This window comes from Cryptomeria japonica, chromosome 3 (assembly GCF_030272615.1).
Source record: "Cryptomeria japonica chromosome 3, Sugi_1.0, whole genome shotgun sequence".
Lineage (NCBI taxonomy): Eukaryota > Viridiplantae > Streptophyta > Pinopsida > Cupressales > Cupressaceae > Cryptomeria > Cryptomeria japonica.
Window position 1 is genome coordinate 593,607,548 of NC_081407.1, and position 20,431 is coordinate 593,627,978.

At 37.3% G+C, this 20,431-nt stretch overlaps 1 protein-coding gene across 1 annotated transcript; it reads left to right on the forward strand.

The window, feature by feature from the left end:
* The first annotated feature begins 4,980 nt into the window (after window positions 1–4,980).
* Window positions 4,981–19,019, forward strand: LOC131078621 (uncharacterized). Its single transcript, XM_058016369.2, has 4 exons — window positions 4,981–5,551; window positions 6,216–7,170; window positions 8,686–8,981; window positions 18,408–19,019. Exons 1-4 carry the CDS (start codon window positions 5,116–5,118, stop codon window positions 18,779–18,781), a joined length of 2,061 nt encoding a protein of 686 aa, XP_057872352.1. The 5' UTR covers window positions 4,981–5,115; the 3' UTR covers window positions 18,782–19,019.
* The last annotated feature ends 1,412 nt before the right edge of the window (window positions 19,020–20,431 follow it).

A 20,431-nucleotide genomic window follows, 5' to 3' on the forward strand; every position in this document is an offset into this window, starting at 1 on the left:
TCGTGATTATGTTTAGTATCATTATTATTCCTTATAGTAAATAAGGAAATGTGATGTGATTAATTGGTTGTTGTATGATGTTACTGATTCATATATGGATAATATCATTTATGTATCTTTTATATATATGTTATACTACATAATGGTGTTAACGAACCTACCTTAGAATGAATGTAACATGGTACTTTGATGTAATGGATTGATCTTTGGCTAGTGTTGTATGGAGTAGGAATTGGTATTGGATGACTAATGGATAAATGTTATATCATTCTTTATTAAGATGATCTAGGGATGTATCATGATGTACCTAAGTTCCTAAAAAAGTAAACTATTTAAGATGTTGATTTAATTTTAGTAAATATGTATTGATCATGATACTGTTTTCTTATGTTAAAAGTTTGTTTATCCTTATTTGGTAGACTGATTGAGGAAAGAAATATAATCCTTTCTTGTGATGGTTGTTGTAAGTAACAACGTTGGGGAACCTAGGAGGACTTAGAGGTAAAGTGTAAATGATAAGCTCTATTATCTTCCGCTACTACTTTATGAGTTATCAATGGTTTACTTCATTGTGAATAATGTTGGTAACCTAAGATTATATGTTCATTGGAAAGTTGATCATTATGTTGAGTAACATTAGTTAATGAGAATCGTGCTTCTTACTGATGTTTAAAAAAAAAAAATCTATCTTTTTGTTTCTTTTATCTGTTGTCCTTTGGGTTCCTTGGTGGAGCATTACATGTTTACCACATTCATGCTTATGAATAAGCCACAAGATGTGATCCTCAAGACTCTTTCAACTCTTCCTACACAACGTAAACTTCTACTAATTTCCTACAACATATTGCTTTAGCTCCTTGCAACACACCCTTTCAAATTTGCTCCTTCCTATAATGTGGATGAAGCTGGAATAGAGTAGTGTTTCTTCCAAGAGTAGAAATAGGGAATCATCATCAATATAGGAAAAAAAAACCTAATCTTCTCATGCAACATGGATGAGAACCATTCCAAATTCAAAAAAACAACAAGACAACTTTTTCCAAAGCAAAAATTTCCATCATAAAGGTGCATGGTCCTTTTGGAAGACAATAAAGGTAACTTGGTGATTACCATTATAGTGTATGGTGAGATAGTGAACCAATACCTTCTAATGTGTCTTTTTTTTAATTATTATTTTTTGATCGGTAACATGTTTAATATTTATATTTCTTGAAAGGAAAAATACATGCCTTCAGCTGCTCTGCAACGTTCCACTATATTAAGACTATATGGGGTCTCGCCCCTACAAAATCAAAATGAAACCCGAGACAGAAACCACACCAGCTATGCCTACCACTAAGGTTACATTCCTTACAACAGGGAAAAACTACCCAAAAAATTGACAACCTACTCAGGAAACCAACCTACCGGAACCAACTAAGGGCCTCCTCCCTGGAGAAGTTGGGGATGGCATGATTGGCTCCTGCATTGGGCTGCGCCATCCCAACACTTGTCGTGGTTCCCGACTATCCTTCTCGCAACTCACTGCGTCCCACGATCTTCACACTCTTCTGCGAGATTTGGTGACGCACCAACAACCGCCCATCTTCACCAATCGGATCCCGCGACTTCACCGGGGTCTTCTTGCCGTGCAATTTCGCCCACTCCGTCGATCCCATCTTCCGCACAAAGTCCAACAGTTCCCGCCACCCTTTCCTTGCATCCTCCAACTAGGTTTCAACCGGGCGAGAGGCAGACCACACCACCAGAGGCTGCACTACATCATTCCGCCCGCCTAAGTGCCTCCACGATCCTTGCTCCATTCTCAAACCCACACCAATCTCCACACGTTCCACCACCTCCGCTAGGCCACCCGACCATTTTGGTCTCAGCACTAGAGACGCCACCCACGACACCTCCTCCCTTGAACTTCCCACCATTAGCGCCAGAGCCACAAACAGGGATGATACGTCCAAATTAGTTCGCGGGTGACAGTTAGTGTCCAGGAATTCGTCCCCAAACATCAAGCGAACAACCCTCCAAAATTCTTCCTCATCCACCCTAAAAACATTCTTTAGACGATGGCTTGAAATAGTGCCTTGAAAGGAAGGCATTTGGCCCAGTGTGAGCAATGAGAAATTTGCTTCCATCGTTCCCCTGCCACACAACCAAAACATAATGCTCACAAGAGAAATTGCAATCCTCTGCGCAGTGCCAAAAAGAAAACGAGGACCATAATGACACAACCCGTTGTCACCCCATCCATTTATTTCATTGCATGCACCACCTCACACCACACATCGCCAACAATCCAAAGTTCCATTCACTATCATCATTGCACCTACGCCGCCATTTCACAACTTGCTGCCATTGCGGAGAACTCAATCCATGTGATCCATCCCCACCCCTCAACATGCATATCTAAAATGGTTCACACATAGCTCATCACAACTTCTCAGGTTCCCCTTTCATACTCAAAGCACCTTCATACAAATTCAAAGGGATCCAAATCCCTTAAGTCTTCAAAGAATTTAAAATGTTTAGCCAAGGAACCATTTGCACCTATGTTCGAGAGCACATCAACTTCAACATTCTTTTCCCTTAGAACATGTGATACTTTAAAATCCTTGAACCCATTCACGAGGTCATTTATTCTTTTGATATGTTTATCCAGGTGCCAAGCCTCCATCCTACCCCTAGTGATGCCATTCACCACTAGCTAGGAGTCCCCTCCAAGGTGTAGTTTTTTCACCTCCAATTTTTTTGCCATAAAAATTGCTTCAATTGCCGCCTGACACTCAGCTTCATTATTAGTGACATCCACCAATCTCTTTGCTCCAAGTTCTAAAATACTACCTTTCTCATCTCGAGCTATGACCCCTGCATCGGAGATCCCGAGATTCCCCCTGGATGCCCCGTCAAAGTTGATCTTGATCCATCTCCTGTCTGGCGGCATCCACACATGACTTTTTTCACCAACCCTAGGAGGATAAGCCCTCAAAATCCCATTAGCAGGCCATGTCTTTTTTTTAAATTATTACACTATCTTAGTATCTATATTAAAATAAGTTAACAATAGGTTCATGCTATAAATTGCATTGAGACCCATTGCATGATTCTCACTATTCATTCTAGAAAGTTTCCTTCTACACGATTCAAGGCTACACATTTCATCTCACATCAAGCTTTGAAACACCTAGTGACAAACACAAATCATTCATAAGGCTAAAGGCTCACTATATAAGCATCACTCATGATCATTCAAAGTTGGTGAAGGTGTTAAGAAATTAGAGATGAAGAATTAGAAGTTGATTAGAATGTTTACTAACAATACAACTTTGTATTGCAATATTATTAGATAATTAAATTTTTGCTCATATTGGTGCCCATATAGATCATTGAAGGCCAATGCCTCATGTTGTACAATCCATTGCACAATAGACTACAATATGTATCACGTCTATGAATCAACAAAGATAAATTCTGCTATATGTTGTTTAATTAAGTTTAACGGTGTGTGTTTATGCATTTGGCTACATAGTTGGATGTACTTAACTGGAACCTCCAACCTTAATTGTATTAAATGTTTTTAATTCTTAACATGTCTGTAACATTATTCAGTTTTTGGGGTTAACCTAAGAGAACTTGTTCTCTAGTGATTTGGAAGCACAAGTTCAAACAATAAAAAATAGCTTATATTATTGGATAAACTGGAAAGCAAAATGTGTGCAATTTGCAAGAATTAGATCCACACAATAAATAACATATTAATGTATACAAAATTGATCTAGTCTGATATGAGTGATCCAAAAACTCACACTAATCTTGCATAAAATCCAAGGTAGATAACATACCATTAATTATTTGATTTTAACTCCTATGTACCATTACCATCCTTTCTTTTGTTTCAAAAGAGAACAAATGAGAGGCCAAATTTTGAAAGGCCAAAGCAAATGAGATGAAAGATTTTAATAATATCCATGAGGACAAAGCAACCTATGGGACCCACGAACAACACATGATCAACCAACACATGCGTAACCAACATAAAAGATCATATAACGTTTGTAATCTATTCACGAGCTCAGATCTTTTATAGTGAATTTTGATGATGAGGTTTACAATTTTATCCAACCCTCCCTCCTCAAACAAGATACTTAATTTATCAACTTACAAAGTGTCTTCATAGTTGACAATGAAGTCACCATCTTTTGTAGTGAATTTTGATGACGAGGTTTACAATTTTGTCAAACCCTCCCTCCTCAAATAAGATACTTAAATTATCAACTTACAAAATATCTTCATAATTAACAATGAAATCACTCTTTTGCTAAAATTTCCATGATGAAAAAGTACCATTCTACCTCCACTATTCATTATTACGAAATCTACAAATTCTTTCCTTAACGAATATTTCCTATTTCTCAAACCATTCCAGTGTCATATAGGGGAAAGGACCCAGTAGTCGTGCACCCTAACTTCGCGCTTCTCAAAATCCTACTTGGAAATTTCAAATCACTCCGATTTTTTTACAGCAGCTTACTTGGCAAGTCCCCTGCTCATAACTAAGGTTTCAGGGCCACGTCATCAAATATGATGCCACATCAGCATGCTTTTTGCCAAGGTGTCCAAAACAGCCCCAAAAAAAAGTGAGACCAATAGGCGTGCAAAAGAGACCCCAATAGTTGTGCAGCTGACATGGCATCACCTGATTGGTTACTTTTTACAATATTAGTACATTTCCTAACAACTGTTGGTACATTTCCTAACAACTGTTGGTACATTTCCTAACAAAAATTGATATTTTTTGTTTCAAACAATAGGTTTTATTTGTTCAATTTTTGGAACAAAAGGTATCAACAACCCTCACAACAATTGGTACATGCTCAACTACTGGGTCCTTTCCCCTAGATAGAACCACGTATATAGAAAACTTTCCTCACCCTACCGACTTGAAAAAATTCCCCTTCATATAAAATTCTCTATTTCTTTTCTTTTCACCCAAGCCATCAACATGCTTATCTAATACCTAATTTTGAATAATTTTTAGCATCGAAGAATGTTGATGCTTTGGTACTGACTTATCGAACCCCTACAAAAGCATCCAAGCGTGAAGTAGGATTGGAAAACAATTTGATGAGAGGAACGAAGATGAAGCGAGAAAAAGGAGGAGGAGGAGGGCCACCAGCAGCAGCAGAGAACCCTAAAATTTCTGCAGGCAAAGGCAAATCAAGAAGTAGCCGATGGGACAAAGAGCAGCCCAAGGAATCGAAGCCAAATTCTTCCAAGCTTCAACCGTCAGCAGATCCCGAGGAAGCCAAGGTGGCCGTGGAACCGCAAGATACGACCCCGCAACCTGCAGAGCGCACACAAGCTGGACCATCGACATCTTCTCAGAACCCTCAGGCGGCAGGTGATGCAAACAGCCCTGCGCAATGGAAGGCACCACAGGCGCCGCCTCAGATAGGCTTCGAGGTGTTGGAAAAACGATCCATCATCATGTCCGATGGCACCTCTCGCTCTTACTACGCTGTACCCTCTGATCCTTCGCATCCATCACCCTCCTTCGCAGGTAATCAACTTGCTCTTGTGCCCTATTTTCTTATCATTTTTGTATAAATGTTGGATTGGTGACATAGGTTAGATAGGAGTTGGATTTGTGATTATAGAAATGTATAAGTAGCCGGATGTAATGAATGTTTGACACCTAAATGACTGTCAAATTGATGTCGAGGTGCTTTTTTTGTTACTCATTCTTTCCATTACAACGTCCCTTGCATCCATTGTAGATGCGCCTATCTCTCTTTTAACCGGATTATTCGTGGTATTGAGAGCAATAGCAAAAGTACCAAAATATCCACGCTCCCATACAGTAAGCATCGTGCCCTCCTATTCTGGAAAAATATTGGTTGAATTTTCGTATACGACGTACACCGATTTATTAGATTCACCCAAATACTTTTGGCCCGAGTCTGTTGGTTGGAACGGGGCGTTGATATGCGAAAAACCCATGTTTGAGTCCCGAATGGTAAGAACACCTTAAATTTTTGAGAGAGTTTTGATCCCCGGCACAGGTTGACGTTTTTGTTAAAACATATTTGCTGCTATGGATAAATCGTATGTTCTTCTATGGTATTAGGTTGTAAGACGTACATTTCTTACTTTTTGAATTAAAAATATTCGCATGCCATTTTATAATTGCAAAAATTATTCACTCCTAATTTTTTTACTTGCAGGTAACAATGCATCTACCCCCTACTTTGATAATGCAAACTTTGGTATGCGTGATTCAATCCCCGGTCCTTACCCTGGCCAAGAAATAAATAATCCATATAACCGGCCTGAAAATCTTCAAAGGGAAGCTGAGATTGAGAGGTTCTACGCAGCAAATCCCACGCGGCCTGGCGGCCCTGTTTATGAAGCTTCAGCTTTCAATGGTCCAAACAATCCATTTGGTGCAAATAGTGAGTCGTTTCCTAGAGAAGCTCAACCTGTTGAAGGTTCAGTTCCAAGGGATAGGGATTCTCAGTATTTTGAGGCTGGGCGTGATAGGGATTTCTTCAGGCCCGAGGGGCCCGGCAGGGAAGAACATCTTTATAGGAATTCGGGCCCAGCAGCTTCTGGCAATGACATGGAGTATATGCGGCACATGCGGGAAATGGAAGCACAGGATTATTATAGCAAAGAACAGGAACGGGCGAGGTTTTCCCGCATGGAAGATGATTCAATGAGACAGAAGATGCCTGCAATAGCAAGATCATATGACAGTCCACATGGGGCATCTGCGTCAGGGGTGCTGCCTCATGATAGGGAACAGTGGATTTCACCATCCCGCATGGCGGGACCCAGTGGCTTTACAAACAGAGGGAGACAAGATTTGCAGTACAACAACAGTCCACTGACTAGGAAAAGGGAGGAAGATCATGATTACCATCGGCCTTCCAAATATCAGAAACATAATGATGGTTATGATAGGGCACCGCTTGATGGTCGCCCCCATAATAGTGATGTGCAGTTTGGTAGCGAGCCTATGCATGCTTTAGGTGCTGCTGATATTAGTGAGGATTTCAAGCAAAATATTCAGAAAGCCTTTCTTCGACTGTCAAAAGTACTTTATGAAAATCCAGAACACTGCCACAAATATGAAGAGGATGGAAAAGCTGGTCAAGTGCGGTGTGTTGTCTGTGGCTGGTATGTGGGTTTATTATTTACATTTCTGGTACTTGCATTTCTCAATTCTGTTGTTTCTTAGGTTTGAATGGGTATGTGGTACCCATTAAAACTTGGATTGTGCTTTGATGGATTTGCGATTGTTACTGACTTGCCATTTGCCATTTACCATTTACCATATTCTTTTTTTTAAAGGGGGTAAATTCTATTGACCTGGAGCTATGAACCAGTGAGGTCACAAATGGGGGACCTCATCTCCATTTAATCCATTCAATAATAGCACCCCAACGGGGTTTGAACTTTGATGGCAAGAACAACAATACTGCAACTTAACCATCACACCATGCCAATATTGGCACCATTTACCATATTCTTTATCACCCATTGCCACTATGTTTTTATATATAGCTGATTATTTAGAATGGTTTCGCTGCAATATGTTACTTTCAGCACTTGACTAGTGTAGGTGATTGTTTTGTGATGGAAGCATGAAATAAAGTAATGTAAAGGCAAAAAAAAGTAGTGCAACATTTGGAGGAATAATATTTTAAGGCTAAATGTTTTGAAAAAGGCTTGAATTGTTTAGGGAAGTATAATAAGACTCTTCATCATTGATTGTCTGTAGGCGTGAACAAGATTGGCACATAAGTCGAGATATAGCAAGTGTGTGTATTGTCTTAAACTCATATGCAATGCACCCACCCATGCACACTAAAACAATCACTTATCTCTCTGAAGTTAGGGTACATCTCTATCCCAGGACTTATATCAGTGTGTTCTCTGATTTCCTAATATTAAGAAATGTTATTGAAGGACTGCAATTGTATCATTAAGGTCTGTGGTTCATTTCCTTTAATTATATAGTTTGAAGCCTCTCAGAATAATATTGTGAATACATTTTTTCTTCATTTATATTGTTCTGTTTTTGAACTTGTAGAATTTGGATGGATAAATGCTTCCTGGAATAATAAATAACCTATAAATCAAAACTCTACAGTTACAGTCATAAGAATTTTTGTCAATAAAGATTAACATGTAGATTGTCTTTCATGTACTGCAATTACTGTAGTCTGTGGTCTGTGTTTATCAGTGTATTTATAGTCTGTGACTGCGCAGAAATCTTCCTATTAGGTCTGCCACATGGTGATGCATCATTAGAATTTATTCTGTTTTTATGTGTCTCAGTAGCATTCATATAGATCCAAAATTCTGCTTATGATTCCCAATGGTAATATGCTTTCTGCTACAACATTGGTCATGGATGAGCCTTTACTATAAATAGCATGCTTAAAGCATTCTACATATTTTGAGGCGTTTATTGTGTTTTCATGATCATCTCATTCATCTAGAAAATTCTGACCAATTGCTTAAAAGAGATGCTAGAATAAGAATTTGGCCACTCTTAAATCTAATTAATTTAATTTTTTGATAACAAGGAAAGTCAATTCAACATTATGGTGTTATTTATTAGTGGCTAGTTTTCAGATTTTTATGTTGATTTGGTTGTTTAAGTTGCACTGGTTGCTCTGTTTGCAGGCAATCAAATTTTTTTATCGATACTCATAGCCTTGTAATGCATGCATATAATGCTGAGAATCCTGCACTGCGAACAGATCACTTAGGACTACATAAAGCATTGTGCGTTATGATGGGATGGAGTTATGCCTTGCCACCTGATAGTGCAAAGTCATACCAGTCTCTCACATCACCTGAAGCAGCAGCAAACAAAGAAGATCTAATGTTGTGGCCGCCTCTTGTTATTATTAACAATGCATACAGTGGAAAGAAAAGAGACAGCATCGGAAATCGAGAGATGGAGGAGAAACTCAAAGGTGCATAAGAAAAACTTGCAAACTTTTACATTTGGTTTCTCTTGCTAATTTATCGTATGAATATTGAAGTCTGTTTAACTAGTGATTTCATATATAGTGGATGTCTGTCTAACATGTACAGGAAGCTTGTTAGCTTTTCTCACAAGAATTCTTCATTTTGCTGCACATTGTTTTTGCCAAGTACCTTTGCTCTGGCTTTGGTATGCTTCTGTGCCAGTTGAGTCTTTTTAATTTTTTAATAATTTTTATTAGGCCATATGATTTAAGTGAGGAAACTGTCTCAATCAAGATAGATTTTATACAAAGAGAATTCCAAATCCAATTTTGAACTATTTTGTAGTTAACAGTAACACTGGCAAAAGAACTTGTTTGTGATGATTTTACCAAAGAAGTGCAGTGATTGGTACAATTTGGTAATGAATTTGGCATGCCAGAGGAAGCAAGGATGGCAAAGGAACTCATGTTATCCCACTTAACAAACTTTAATGGTTGGCATTTCTGAAGATGGGCTATTTATATGCAGACAGTGTGATTCTTTAGATTTTGAGATATCCAAGATATGCCTCTGAATTTTATGATTATATGGAGTCTTAATGCACTGTGCGATAGTAAGTTGAATGATAAGAGATAAATAATGCCCCATAAGGACCCTGGAATTCTCATTTATCATTTATATTTCTTCAAGATATAGGACATGTGTATGGGGGATGTGAGGATGCATTTCTTGCATGGCAAAAAAAAATAGATCCCACAATTTGGCAGTGGGTGTGGGCAAATTTGGGAGATGTTAGGATGTTCTTTGATGTGCCAGGGTTGTAAGAATGTTTTTCTCAAAATGGGAAACATCCCTGCAATTAGGATGATGTGAGAATAATATTCAGAAGGGACATGTGGGGATGTCTTCTCTACATCCTTGGATCTAACAAATGTCTGGGACAGCCCCAGAGGAGAGGAAAGGGATGCATTGGTGGAAGTGAGTTGGAACACTAAAATTTATCATATTATGCTTTGTCTGAGTAAAGATGATGCTTATTACTTAACCTTGTCATTGTCTTTGGATGATAGTCCTTACAGTGCCTTATTTAAGAACTTCTGAAGTTAATATGAAACATGTTACTGAATATTCAGTTCCAGTTTGATCAGGTCTCTGTTGTTGTTGGACTATAGGTGATTGAGGTTTGGGGTCTTATTAATTAGTCCATCAGAATTCTGGGTTGGTTTTGGAAAGTAATCTTTTCATTTATTGTGGGTGTGCTTGTAAAAGCCGTGACTTAAGTTTTAATCTCCTATGCTAAACCTATGGATGTATACTGAAATAGTGGACTTTTGAGAACTTCATCCTTACCAACATATCGATTTGATGTGCCAGGGTTGTAAGAATGTTTTTCTCAAAATGGGAAACATCCCTGCAATTAGAATGATGTGAGAATAATATTCAGAAGGGACATGTGGGGATGTCTTCTTTACATCCTCGGATCTAACAAATGTCTGGGACAGCCCCAGAGGAGAGGAAAGGGATGCATTGGTGGAAGTGAGTTGGAACACTAAAATTTATCATATTATGCTTTGTCTGAGTAAAGATGATGCTTATTACCTAAGTTACTGAATCTTGGGATTTTTCGGGCGATTCCGGGTACGAAATGTACCGGAATCAGATTCTGAAACGAATCTCCTGTGGGTACATCCAGGGTTCGCATTTTTAGATGCCAAAATGTTTCTGAAATGTTTAGTGATTCTAGTTTGATCGTTTTGTTATTGTTAAGACCTATAGTGCTGATTAGTGAATTCAGAACTTATCTATCATGAGATTCTAGTTTGATCTATTTGATATTGAAAACTGAATTTAAATTAGTATGTTATGCTTCAAAATTTGAGATTTGTAATGGTTTTGTTTAGCATATGTATTGGTATATGACATTCTAAACTTAATTCTATTATATATGTATATTAGTATACATATACATATACATATACACATGTATATATATATGTGTGTGTGTGTGTTTGTGTGTGTGTGTGTGTGTGTATAAGGTATGTATATACATACATACATACATATATTATTTTTGTATGAATGTACCGAAAACGTACCCAACCCCGAAAATAATTTATGCCGTACCGGCACTTCGTACCCACGTACCCATTCCCGTTCCCGTACCCGATTCGGCAACTTAGCTTATTACTTAACCTTGTCATTGTCTTTGGATGATAGTCCTTACAGTGCATTATTTAAGAACTTTGGAAGTTAATATGAAACATGTTACTAAATATTCAGTTCCAGTTTGATCAGGTCTCTGTTATTGTTGGACTAAAGGTGATTGAGGTTTGGGGTCTTATTAATTAGTCCATCAGAATTCTGGGTTGGTTTTGGAAAGTAATCTTTTCATTTATTTTGGGTGTTCTTGTAAAAGCTGTCACTTAAGTTTAAATCTCCTATGCTAAACCTATGGGAGTATACTGAAATAGTGGACTTTTGAGAACTTCATCCTTACCAACACATCGATTTGAAGGCGTACATTAAAAAGTAAGCCTTTCATTTGTTCCATAGATACTTTGCACGTAGGCTTATTTAGTTTGATCTGCGTTTCATGTCAATTAAATCCTAGTAGAGGACATTGTTAATTGACATTCAGCTATATTTTTTGCTGTGGCATTAGCCATATCAGTGGTTTGAAATTGCAACTTTAAATTGAAACGTGCATGCCTGTATTTTATTAATTACAATCGAGTTACTGCATAATAATATAAGGCTTGATTTGAGCTTGCCAATTGCTCTATTATAGAGTAATAGGAGCAGATTTTCCAAGAGTTTTCCCCTTACTCTCATAATTACACCAGGCATAGGCATAAACAAGTTCCTTGGCTGAGGGTTTTTCATTCTATCTGAAATTGAATTCAGAATTCAGAGATATCTAATGGACAAATTTTATAATAGTAATTTATACATTGCTAAATAGACAAACTTGAATGGTTTGAAATAACTTACGAAATCATCCCTCTAAAATGTTATAAAAACCTCAATCTTCTTTGACGAGACAATTAGTAATTTCGACCTATTTTAGGATTGTCCTTTAATTTTTCTTCGTGAAGCAAATGAAATGGTAAAATCCTTTTTAATCTCTTCATTGCTAACACATTGCAAATAAGTTAAATTCAAAAAAGTCTATTCTGCATATTGTGATACCCATGGAATTTTTATATGTTTAATTTTCTTTTGCATAACAAAATCACTGCATTGTAGTTGACTTTTATAGAAGATCTTGGTGTCTCTGTCAGTTAAGCTCCTCCATTTTGCGAAGTAACCTAGTATTAGCAATGGCTGCCCTATTTGTTCTCAATAACTTTTGTGGCATTTTGATGTGTTAGGAAGTTTTAGCAATGGTGGACCTATGCTACTTCTGGTGCAACATCTTGAGCTTCTTATCAGTATGCAATAGGTCACTTCAATTTAGACATTGGATCCCCTTTAAGATATGATTTATTTCAGTCCAGTTTGAGATGTTGTGATCTCTTAGAACCATTTGATAATATTTGATTCACTATACAATATATACATCTAGGTGATGTACATTGCAAGAAATGTCTAGTATGTGCAATAAGCATGTTTCCTAAGTATCATTTGTATCTAGTGAGCTCTCTTGTCATTCTATAGTGCAAATCCAAAGTCTTTATGAAAACCTATGATAAATCTTGACCTAAGGATTGCACCATCACAAGCTATGTTTTGTGTTAATTTATTGTATGTATTGTTAACCATTAAACAATGAGAACTGGTACCCTGTAGGTCATCATATAATTTTACTCTGACAGCAGAACTGAGCTTGTTATTTCCCATCTGGTTGGACTGTTGGAGTTGACCTTGCTTGTTCAATGCACTAATAAAACATAGGAATAGATGGATATGGATGTGCCTAATACATAAGCACTTTTCAGGTTATTGAAATTGTTTTCCATGATTTGATATAGAAATAATGTGAATTTCACAGTCATTCACCATATTACTTAACAGTTACATGTTGAATCCAAGGGGACTCTGAATATTTTCAGATTGAGGGCTATATTTCTTATGTGAAATTGAGAACTTACACTATGGAGAATAGGGTATCTGTCATTGGTAACTTCTTATTGATTGTTAGTAATTACAAAGTATGTATCCTTTGAATGTCTATATGGTGAGATCAGAAACATATAGAAGCCTTGGATGCATGCCTGGGATGATTCATTAGTTATTTTGTAGCTATACCATCCCTTCTATGATGAATTCATATGACTATTAAAATTGACCCTTTAATTCTGGATTTGGTGGTTGTAAAGACCCTCAGGTATAGTTATTATATTACACTGTTCAAATGTGATGTTGGGAGGCCTGAATAGGATAGTTGTTCAGGTGGCTTTAGGAGATATGTTACTGCGCTTTTTTAAGGATGTTGTATCATAAGGGATATGTGGGTATCGGTGAGACCCAAGAATTTGTGAGCTCAAATGGCAATGAGGCTGCTGATAAATGTTAAATGTGATGTACTAATGATATCCATAATGCACCAGGTGATGGTCATACTTGAGTCCTCACAATGATTGCTAGATCATTTATTAATTAATATGTTGTTGCTCTATTTGCACACTAACTCCACTCACAGGTGTGCACATTCGTGTGTTCATACAGACATTCTATGCTTAATGCATTCATTCACATTCATACACAATAACCAATGTTCATGGCGCACCAAGTGCAACCCATTTTCATGCGTGCAGTGCACAACAGCAAATTCATGCACATATACCAACATTCACACAGACACGCACACGTACATAAGCACATGTGCTCACATATTTGTGCATGCATGCAAACACCTGCGTTCATTTGCAAATATGTCGAGAAACGCAAGGACTTAAACACACATGTACATCTGCGTTCATACACAAACATGTTTCAACTTGGAAACACAAGAACATAAACACACACATACACCTGCATTCATATACAAGCATGTTGAGAAACATAAACACACATACTTTTGTAATGTGTATAATCAAGTATGATCAAGGGGTCTGTCGAAGATCTGTTTTTAAACAATAAATATTGGTCACACAGCTACAATGGTTTTTTGAATTTTGTTCAAAGTTAGAAATCAGACATGTTTTAAATGATTTGACTTATGTCATACATATAGCATGTTTGACAAATTACCATTCTTGATATTATATGTTATGTGTAGTTGTCTGCTATGTTGCTGGTTATGTTTGGTGGTTTGCTGATTTTCTTCCCCTAGGTTTAGCATGGCTGGGTTCAGCAGTACTCTGTGTGTGAGAATGTATATATATGTACATACATATATGTAGATGTTATAAACTTATATATGTACATATACACATATAAGTGTAAATTGTCAAACATCAAAGATAAATCAAAATGTTTCAGAATAGCACATCTGCATCTGATCATTAATCCAGAGATACATCGTGCTTTATACCCTGTAAAAAGAAATGATGAAGCTCTCAGTGTTGGAGCCAAAATGACATCTGCCAAGTAGAACAGCAAACATATTTTGACAGTGTATTGACAGATGTCATAGCTAAAAGTTTATTAGAGGGGACCTATAGACCAAATTTTACTATCATTGCAGTCAATCATATTGGTCCTTTTTTATTAAAGCTGATGGTTGAATGAATGTTAGAAGCACTTCACAGACAAGAAGGTTAAAGTATCCTCACTTTTAGTTCTTTCATAGCTCTAGTAGTAGGGTACAGGACACTGGGCAAACCCAGGCGGGACCCAGACCAGGATCAGGATCCTGTCTGGACTTGGTCTGGACTTGTTTGCGTTTAGCCAGAGTTCCTGCAGATTAGGGTACATAACTTTTCAGAAATGCTTGAGTTTGACACATCCAGTCAACTTAAGTTTTGTCTTTGCAATTGCCAATAACTTTGCAAAGGCAACAGTAGAATATAACACGGTACCTGTCTACTCTTAATAGTAAGTAAGTGCGAAACCTTGATGAGCTGGCATGGCCAAAGTTATTGAAGAATACAAGGACAGCCTGTTGAGTTCCAGGATAGACATATTAGATGTTATAACCATCTTAACTAAACAAGGTTAATTGGTTATCATCAGTTGAGTGTCATTGTATCAATGAAGTCCAGAATTAATAACTTGCATATACAAATAAAATAGCCATCTTTGCATCTGAATCACAGAAACACTAGCCTTGACAGTGGTGTACTTACTACCAGTCTGAGATCTTGATATAGTGGCAAAATTATAGTGGGCTAATGTGTCTGGCAACTCTGCTGGGGATGGTTTGATTCTCACCCTTGGCAGTTTACTTGCCTTATGGTTGATTGTGTCCTATTTGGTGGAGCTCTTGGCTTGGCAGGGCTAAATTATTGAGTTATGGGACTATTAACCCTGCCTTTGGGGGATCCCAGTTTCTTTAAACTTTATAATGTCCCACTCACTAACGGTTAAGAGCTTTTGGTGTATTGACAATTGATTGCAATGGGTGATGGACATACATGTCGACATGAATCAAGCCTTTTGACTTAAGATTCTTGGAATAAAAGGCATGGAGAATATGATTGTAAAGCATTTTCAAGAAAGGGTAACATCCACGACACTGAGATTATAGGAATAAGGAAATGAAGAATGTAGCTGCAAATATTTTTTTAGGGACAATGCACCTTGTCCGCTGAAATCATGTTGATTTTTAAATCATTAAAATAACTCAAAGACAGGTATATCAAGTATGATGATGTTGGTGCTTGCAAAATAATAAACCTCCCAACAAGAAAAATCTGCTGAACAAATAACAAATGGTCCCCCATATTGAATGTTTGTTACAAGGATTGTGTTTATCTGGCACCAGCTTTTGAAATTTAGGCTAAAGTGTTTTGTGTGTTTTCATGTCATCATCACTAGGTGTGTCGATTTCCTTAAAATCTGTTTGTCTTTGTAAATTTCAATATTTTAAGGAAGAACTATCTCCTCCTTAAGCAACCTTGTCAGTGGCATGGCATTGATTTCCTTAAAATCTGTTTGCCTTCATAAAATTCAACATTTTAAGGAAGAAATATCTCCTCCTTAACCCACTCTGTCAGTGGAATGGCATTTATGTGATATAAAAGATTGACTTTACTCCAATGGATCCTTCTGAATAATCATTTAATATGAAAAATAGAAGTTCATAGATTTTATAACTGTTCTTCGTAAGTCTCAAATTAAAGTTGCTATGCTCTGTGTGGTTTGATCTGTTGACCATGAAATATTGGATTTGAAACTACTAAACATGCTTAAAGCTGAAGATTCTAAATATGTTGAATGGATTACTCTAGCAGAATTTGGTGTAGCAGAATCCCCATTATCCAATAGGCATGCTAGAATTGGCAACTTTATGAAAGGATAGTGGATTAGATTTCATTTATGTAAAGAGTGTTATTGTGGAGTGGATTAGATCTATGTTGCATTATGAAAGTTGAAACAAGCCCCAGAAAGGATTTGAATGCAAGATATTTACCTCATGGTGCAATGGAGTATAAGTTATGTTACAAAGAAATTGGAAATTTAGCACAGATATGGTAGTTTTTCCATGAATTTGTGTTTGTCTTAGAAATTTTCATTTCTGTTGTCACCATCACCATGTATTGAAAAGGGACCTAAATTCTGCAAATTCAAGTGGTGGATATTTTGTACAATCATTGCATTCAACAGGTGGGTGAGCAGACTGATGAAAAATGGAAAATCTAAAGGATGTTTGAATAACTGTGTCAGTGTGTGAGTGTCCATACTTCAATGTGGTAATCACCCCAACTTCTCTTCTCTGTTTTTAAAACATTAAGGCAATTTATTTTACGTCTCCTTGCCCTCAGTAATTATGTGTGTTAAATGCGAAGGGAAATCTTTTTGAATCATATCAAGACAAGGTATTTTGTGACTCCTTGAACTTTCTTGGTAAATTAAATCTAAACACCCACCCACACACACCTGAACACACAGACGCACCCACACCCACACACACTCATACACACACACGCACACACCCACACCCACACACATATGCACATACACAAGCACACACACAGAGGAAGTGAAATCTTTTGGAAGGACATCAGGGCAATTTAATTTGTGGGTGAGTAGACAAGGTATTTTGTGACTCCTTGAACTTTCTTGGTAAATTAAATCTAAACACCCACCCACACGCACCTGAACACACAGACGCACCCACACCCACACACACTCATACACACACCCACACAGACACACGCACACACCCACACCCACACGCATATGCACATACACAAGCACACACACAGAGGAAGTGAAATCTTTTGGAAGGACATCAGGGCAATTTAATTTGTGGGTGAGTAGACACACACACGCACACACCCACACCCACACACATATGCACATACACAAGCACACACACAGAGGAAGTGAAATCTTTTGGAAGGACATCAAGGCAATTTAATTTGTGGGTGAGTAGACTGATGAAAAATGGAAAATCTAAAGGATGTTTGAATAGCTGTGTCACTGTGTGAGTGTCCATACTTCAATGTGGTAATCACCCCAACTTCTCCTTTCTTTGTAAAACATTAAGGCAACTTATTTTGTGTCTCCTTGCCCTCAGTAATTATGTGTGTTAAATGTGAAGGGAAATATTTTTGAATGATATCAAGACAAGGTATTTTGCGACTCCTTGAACTCTCTTGGTAAATTAAATCTAAACATCCACCCACACACACACCTGAACACACACACACACTCACACACACACACCCACCCACACACACACGCACACACACCCACACCCACACCCACACCCACACCCACGCACACATACACATACACAAGCACACACACAGAGGAAGTGAAATCTTTTGGAAGGACTTCAAGGCAATTTAATTTGTGGCTTCTTGAACTCTCCAGGTAAGCAGATGGATGCACTCACCCACACATGCACCTGAATACGTACACACACCCACACCCACACCCACACATATATACATGTACATATTCAGGCAAACACGCACAAAGACAGAGACATGCATGTGTACATGTCTGTAATATGGATGGTAAAATTCCTGTTGAACAGTTATATAGGCAATGGATTCGTTGAACAGCACAAAGTATTTCCTCTTTTTGTTGTCACTTTTATCTTTTGGATGTGGCATGATGACATCATCCTGAACAGCTATTTAGATTTGTATATTTTATAATTGCATGACAATTATTTTTTATTGCATACGTGTATGAGTGGTATATGAAGTCTTTGTATATTCAGCGGCTTAGCTCTTTAAGGAAAGATCCTTGTGCTTTTGCATGCTTTGACAATGCCTAATTTATCTATAACTCTAAAGATCACAGATTATTACTCATTTTTAGGGAACTGTGATTTAGCTTGTGAGATTATGTTTGTTGCTTACTGCTTGCAGAACTTGGGTTTAGCGGTGGAAAGCCAAAGGCACTGTATGGAAAAGATGGGCACTATAGAGGCACTGTAGTAGTTAAGTTTTCACCCTCTTCTTCTGGGGTGCGAGAGGCAGATCGGCTGGTTAAATATTTTGAAGTTAATAAACACGGACGGAAAGATTGGTTACGAGTGCAGGCTTCAACAACAAATCAAGGAAATGATGATAAGAATCCAGATTTAGTTCAGATTGATGAAAAAACTAAGATGGAAAAGAGGGTCTTCTATGGTTATTTTGCGATTGCTGGCGATCTCGAGAAACTTGATTTTGATATGAGAAAAAAGGCAATAATAAAAAGCAGGAGAGAGATTGATGCCACAGCAGATGGTGTTTGTTAACATAATATGATCACTTCTGTTGAGGTGCCCTAGTTTTCTTATATTTGCTGGGGTGTGTAGAACTTATTGTGTAGCATGGTAGTTCATGCATATTTCTAAGAGTTTAGTGATTGATAATGCTGTAGACTGGATTCTTCTAGCATGGAGTTGGCTTTGTCAACAAACCGTCAACTTGGTTTGTGATTTTCGAATATTTATCATACAATTTTAAGCATTTGCCCCCTTGATTATTGGTAAATTTGCAGTTTATAAATGTGGATTGTGCCTACCGTGGGATGAAATTGTTTACTCATTTTGCTAGGAACCTGGGTTCTGATTATTTTTTCATGTTGTCCGATATCGTGGCATTCACCTCAGGAGGACTTGAATTAAATAAATTAGGAAGGTGAAAAGGCCCTTTATTCAAATTGAAAATTTAGTTAGCAATTACATGCTGTATGTCACATTACCTGTCCCTTTTTCAAAGCCTAAGGTTGAGTCCCAATATTGTATAATTTGCTGCTTTTATTACACTGGAACTATTCCATTTTAAAAATGTTAGCCACTAAGCAGTACTTGCAGAAAGAATTTAGGATTCTGTGTTTGGATTGATGGAGTGTTTTGAATATTCCTATTGTGTTGCATGTGTCTGATAGACTTCCATTTGGACCAGTCCCACTTGTTACTTCAAGGATGATATGGAGGGTAAGTTTTTAATCTTTTGATATTTTCCCATTCAACTGGCTTTTGATTGTTTACATTTTGACATCTTTTTTGCTGACATTGTTTTAGAATGTACGTCTTTTTTGCCTGGTGGTTTGATCGTATCTCTTTCTATTATATCTGCTTCAAGTATCCCTGCAATCACCTTTTGCGTATACACTTTATTTATCCCTGCAATCACCTTTTGCGTATACGCTTTATTTATAATGATTTCTATTTGTTCGAGCTTTAATTTTTGTTGCTTTCTTATACTAATAAACTAATAATATAAACAGAATCCTAAAAGGCTGGTAAGGATTTATGGTTTTCTCCATTTGGATTGATGGAGTGTTTTGAACATTCCTATTCTGTTGCATATGTGTCTTCCAGGACATCATGAAGGGCAAGCTTTTAATTTTTTTCATTCTTTTCATGTTTCTTCAACCGATGTTTTATTGTTTGCATTTTGACATCATTTCTGCTGATACTGTTTTAGTATGCATGTCTATTTTTCTGGTGGTGTGATTGCATGTCTATTTGCCTGCATAGTTAGTCTTTCTATTACATCTTGTATTGTCTTTGCAATCACCTTTTGTCCGTATGCTTTATTTATAACGATTGCTATTTTTTTTACATCTCAGCTTGGTGGATTACCTAGACTTCAACTTTTATTTTGATTGCTTTAATATATTAAATTTTAGTAAATCGATAATACAAACAGAATCCTAAAAGGCTGGTAGGGTTTTTACTTATCAGTAATAGCTTTGAATAGGGTGCGGAGATGATCAAGCAAATTAGGCAGTCCAGGATTTTGACAATTTAATAACTATTTATCATCCAATTTTTGTCTCTTGAAGTAAAACATGGTAGTTCCATTCAAGGGTTTTGCAAATTTCTTGGTCCCAAAAAATAGCTAATGTAGAACATATAAGAACCATTTGATTTTTCCCGGGGAAGTGCTGCAAGAAG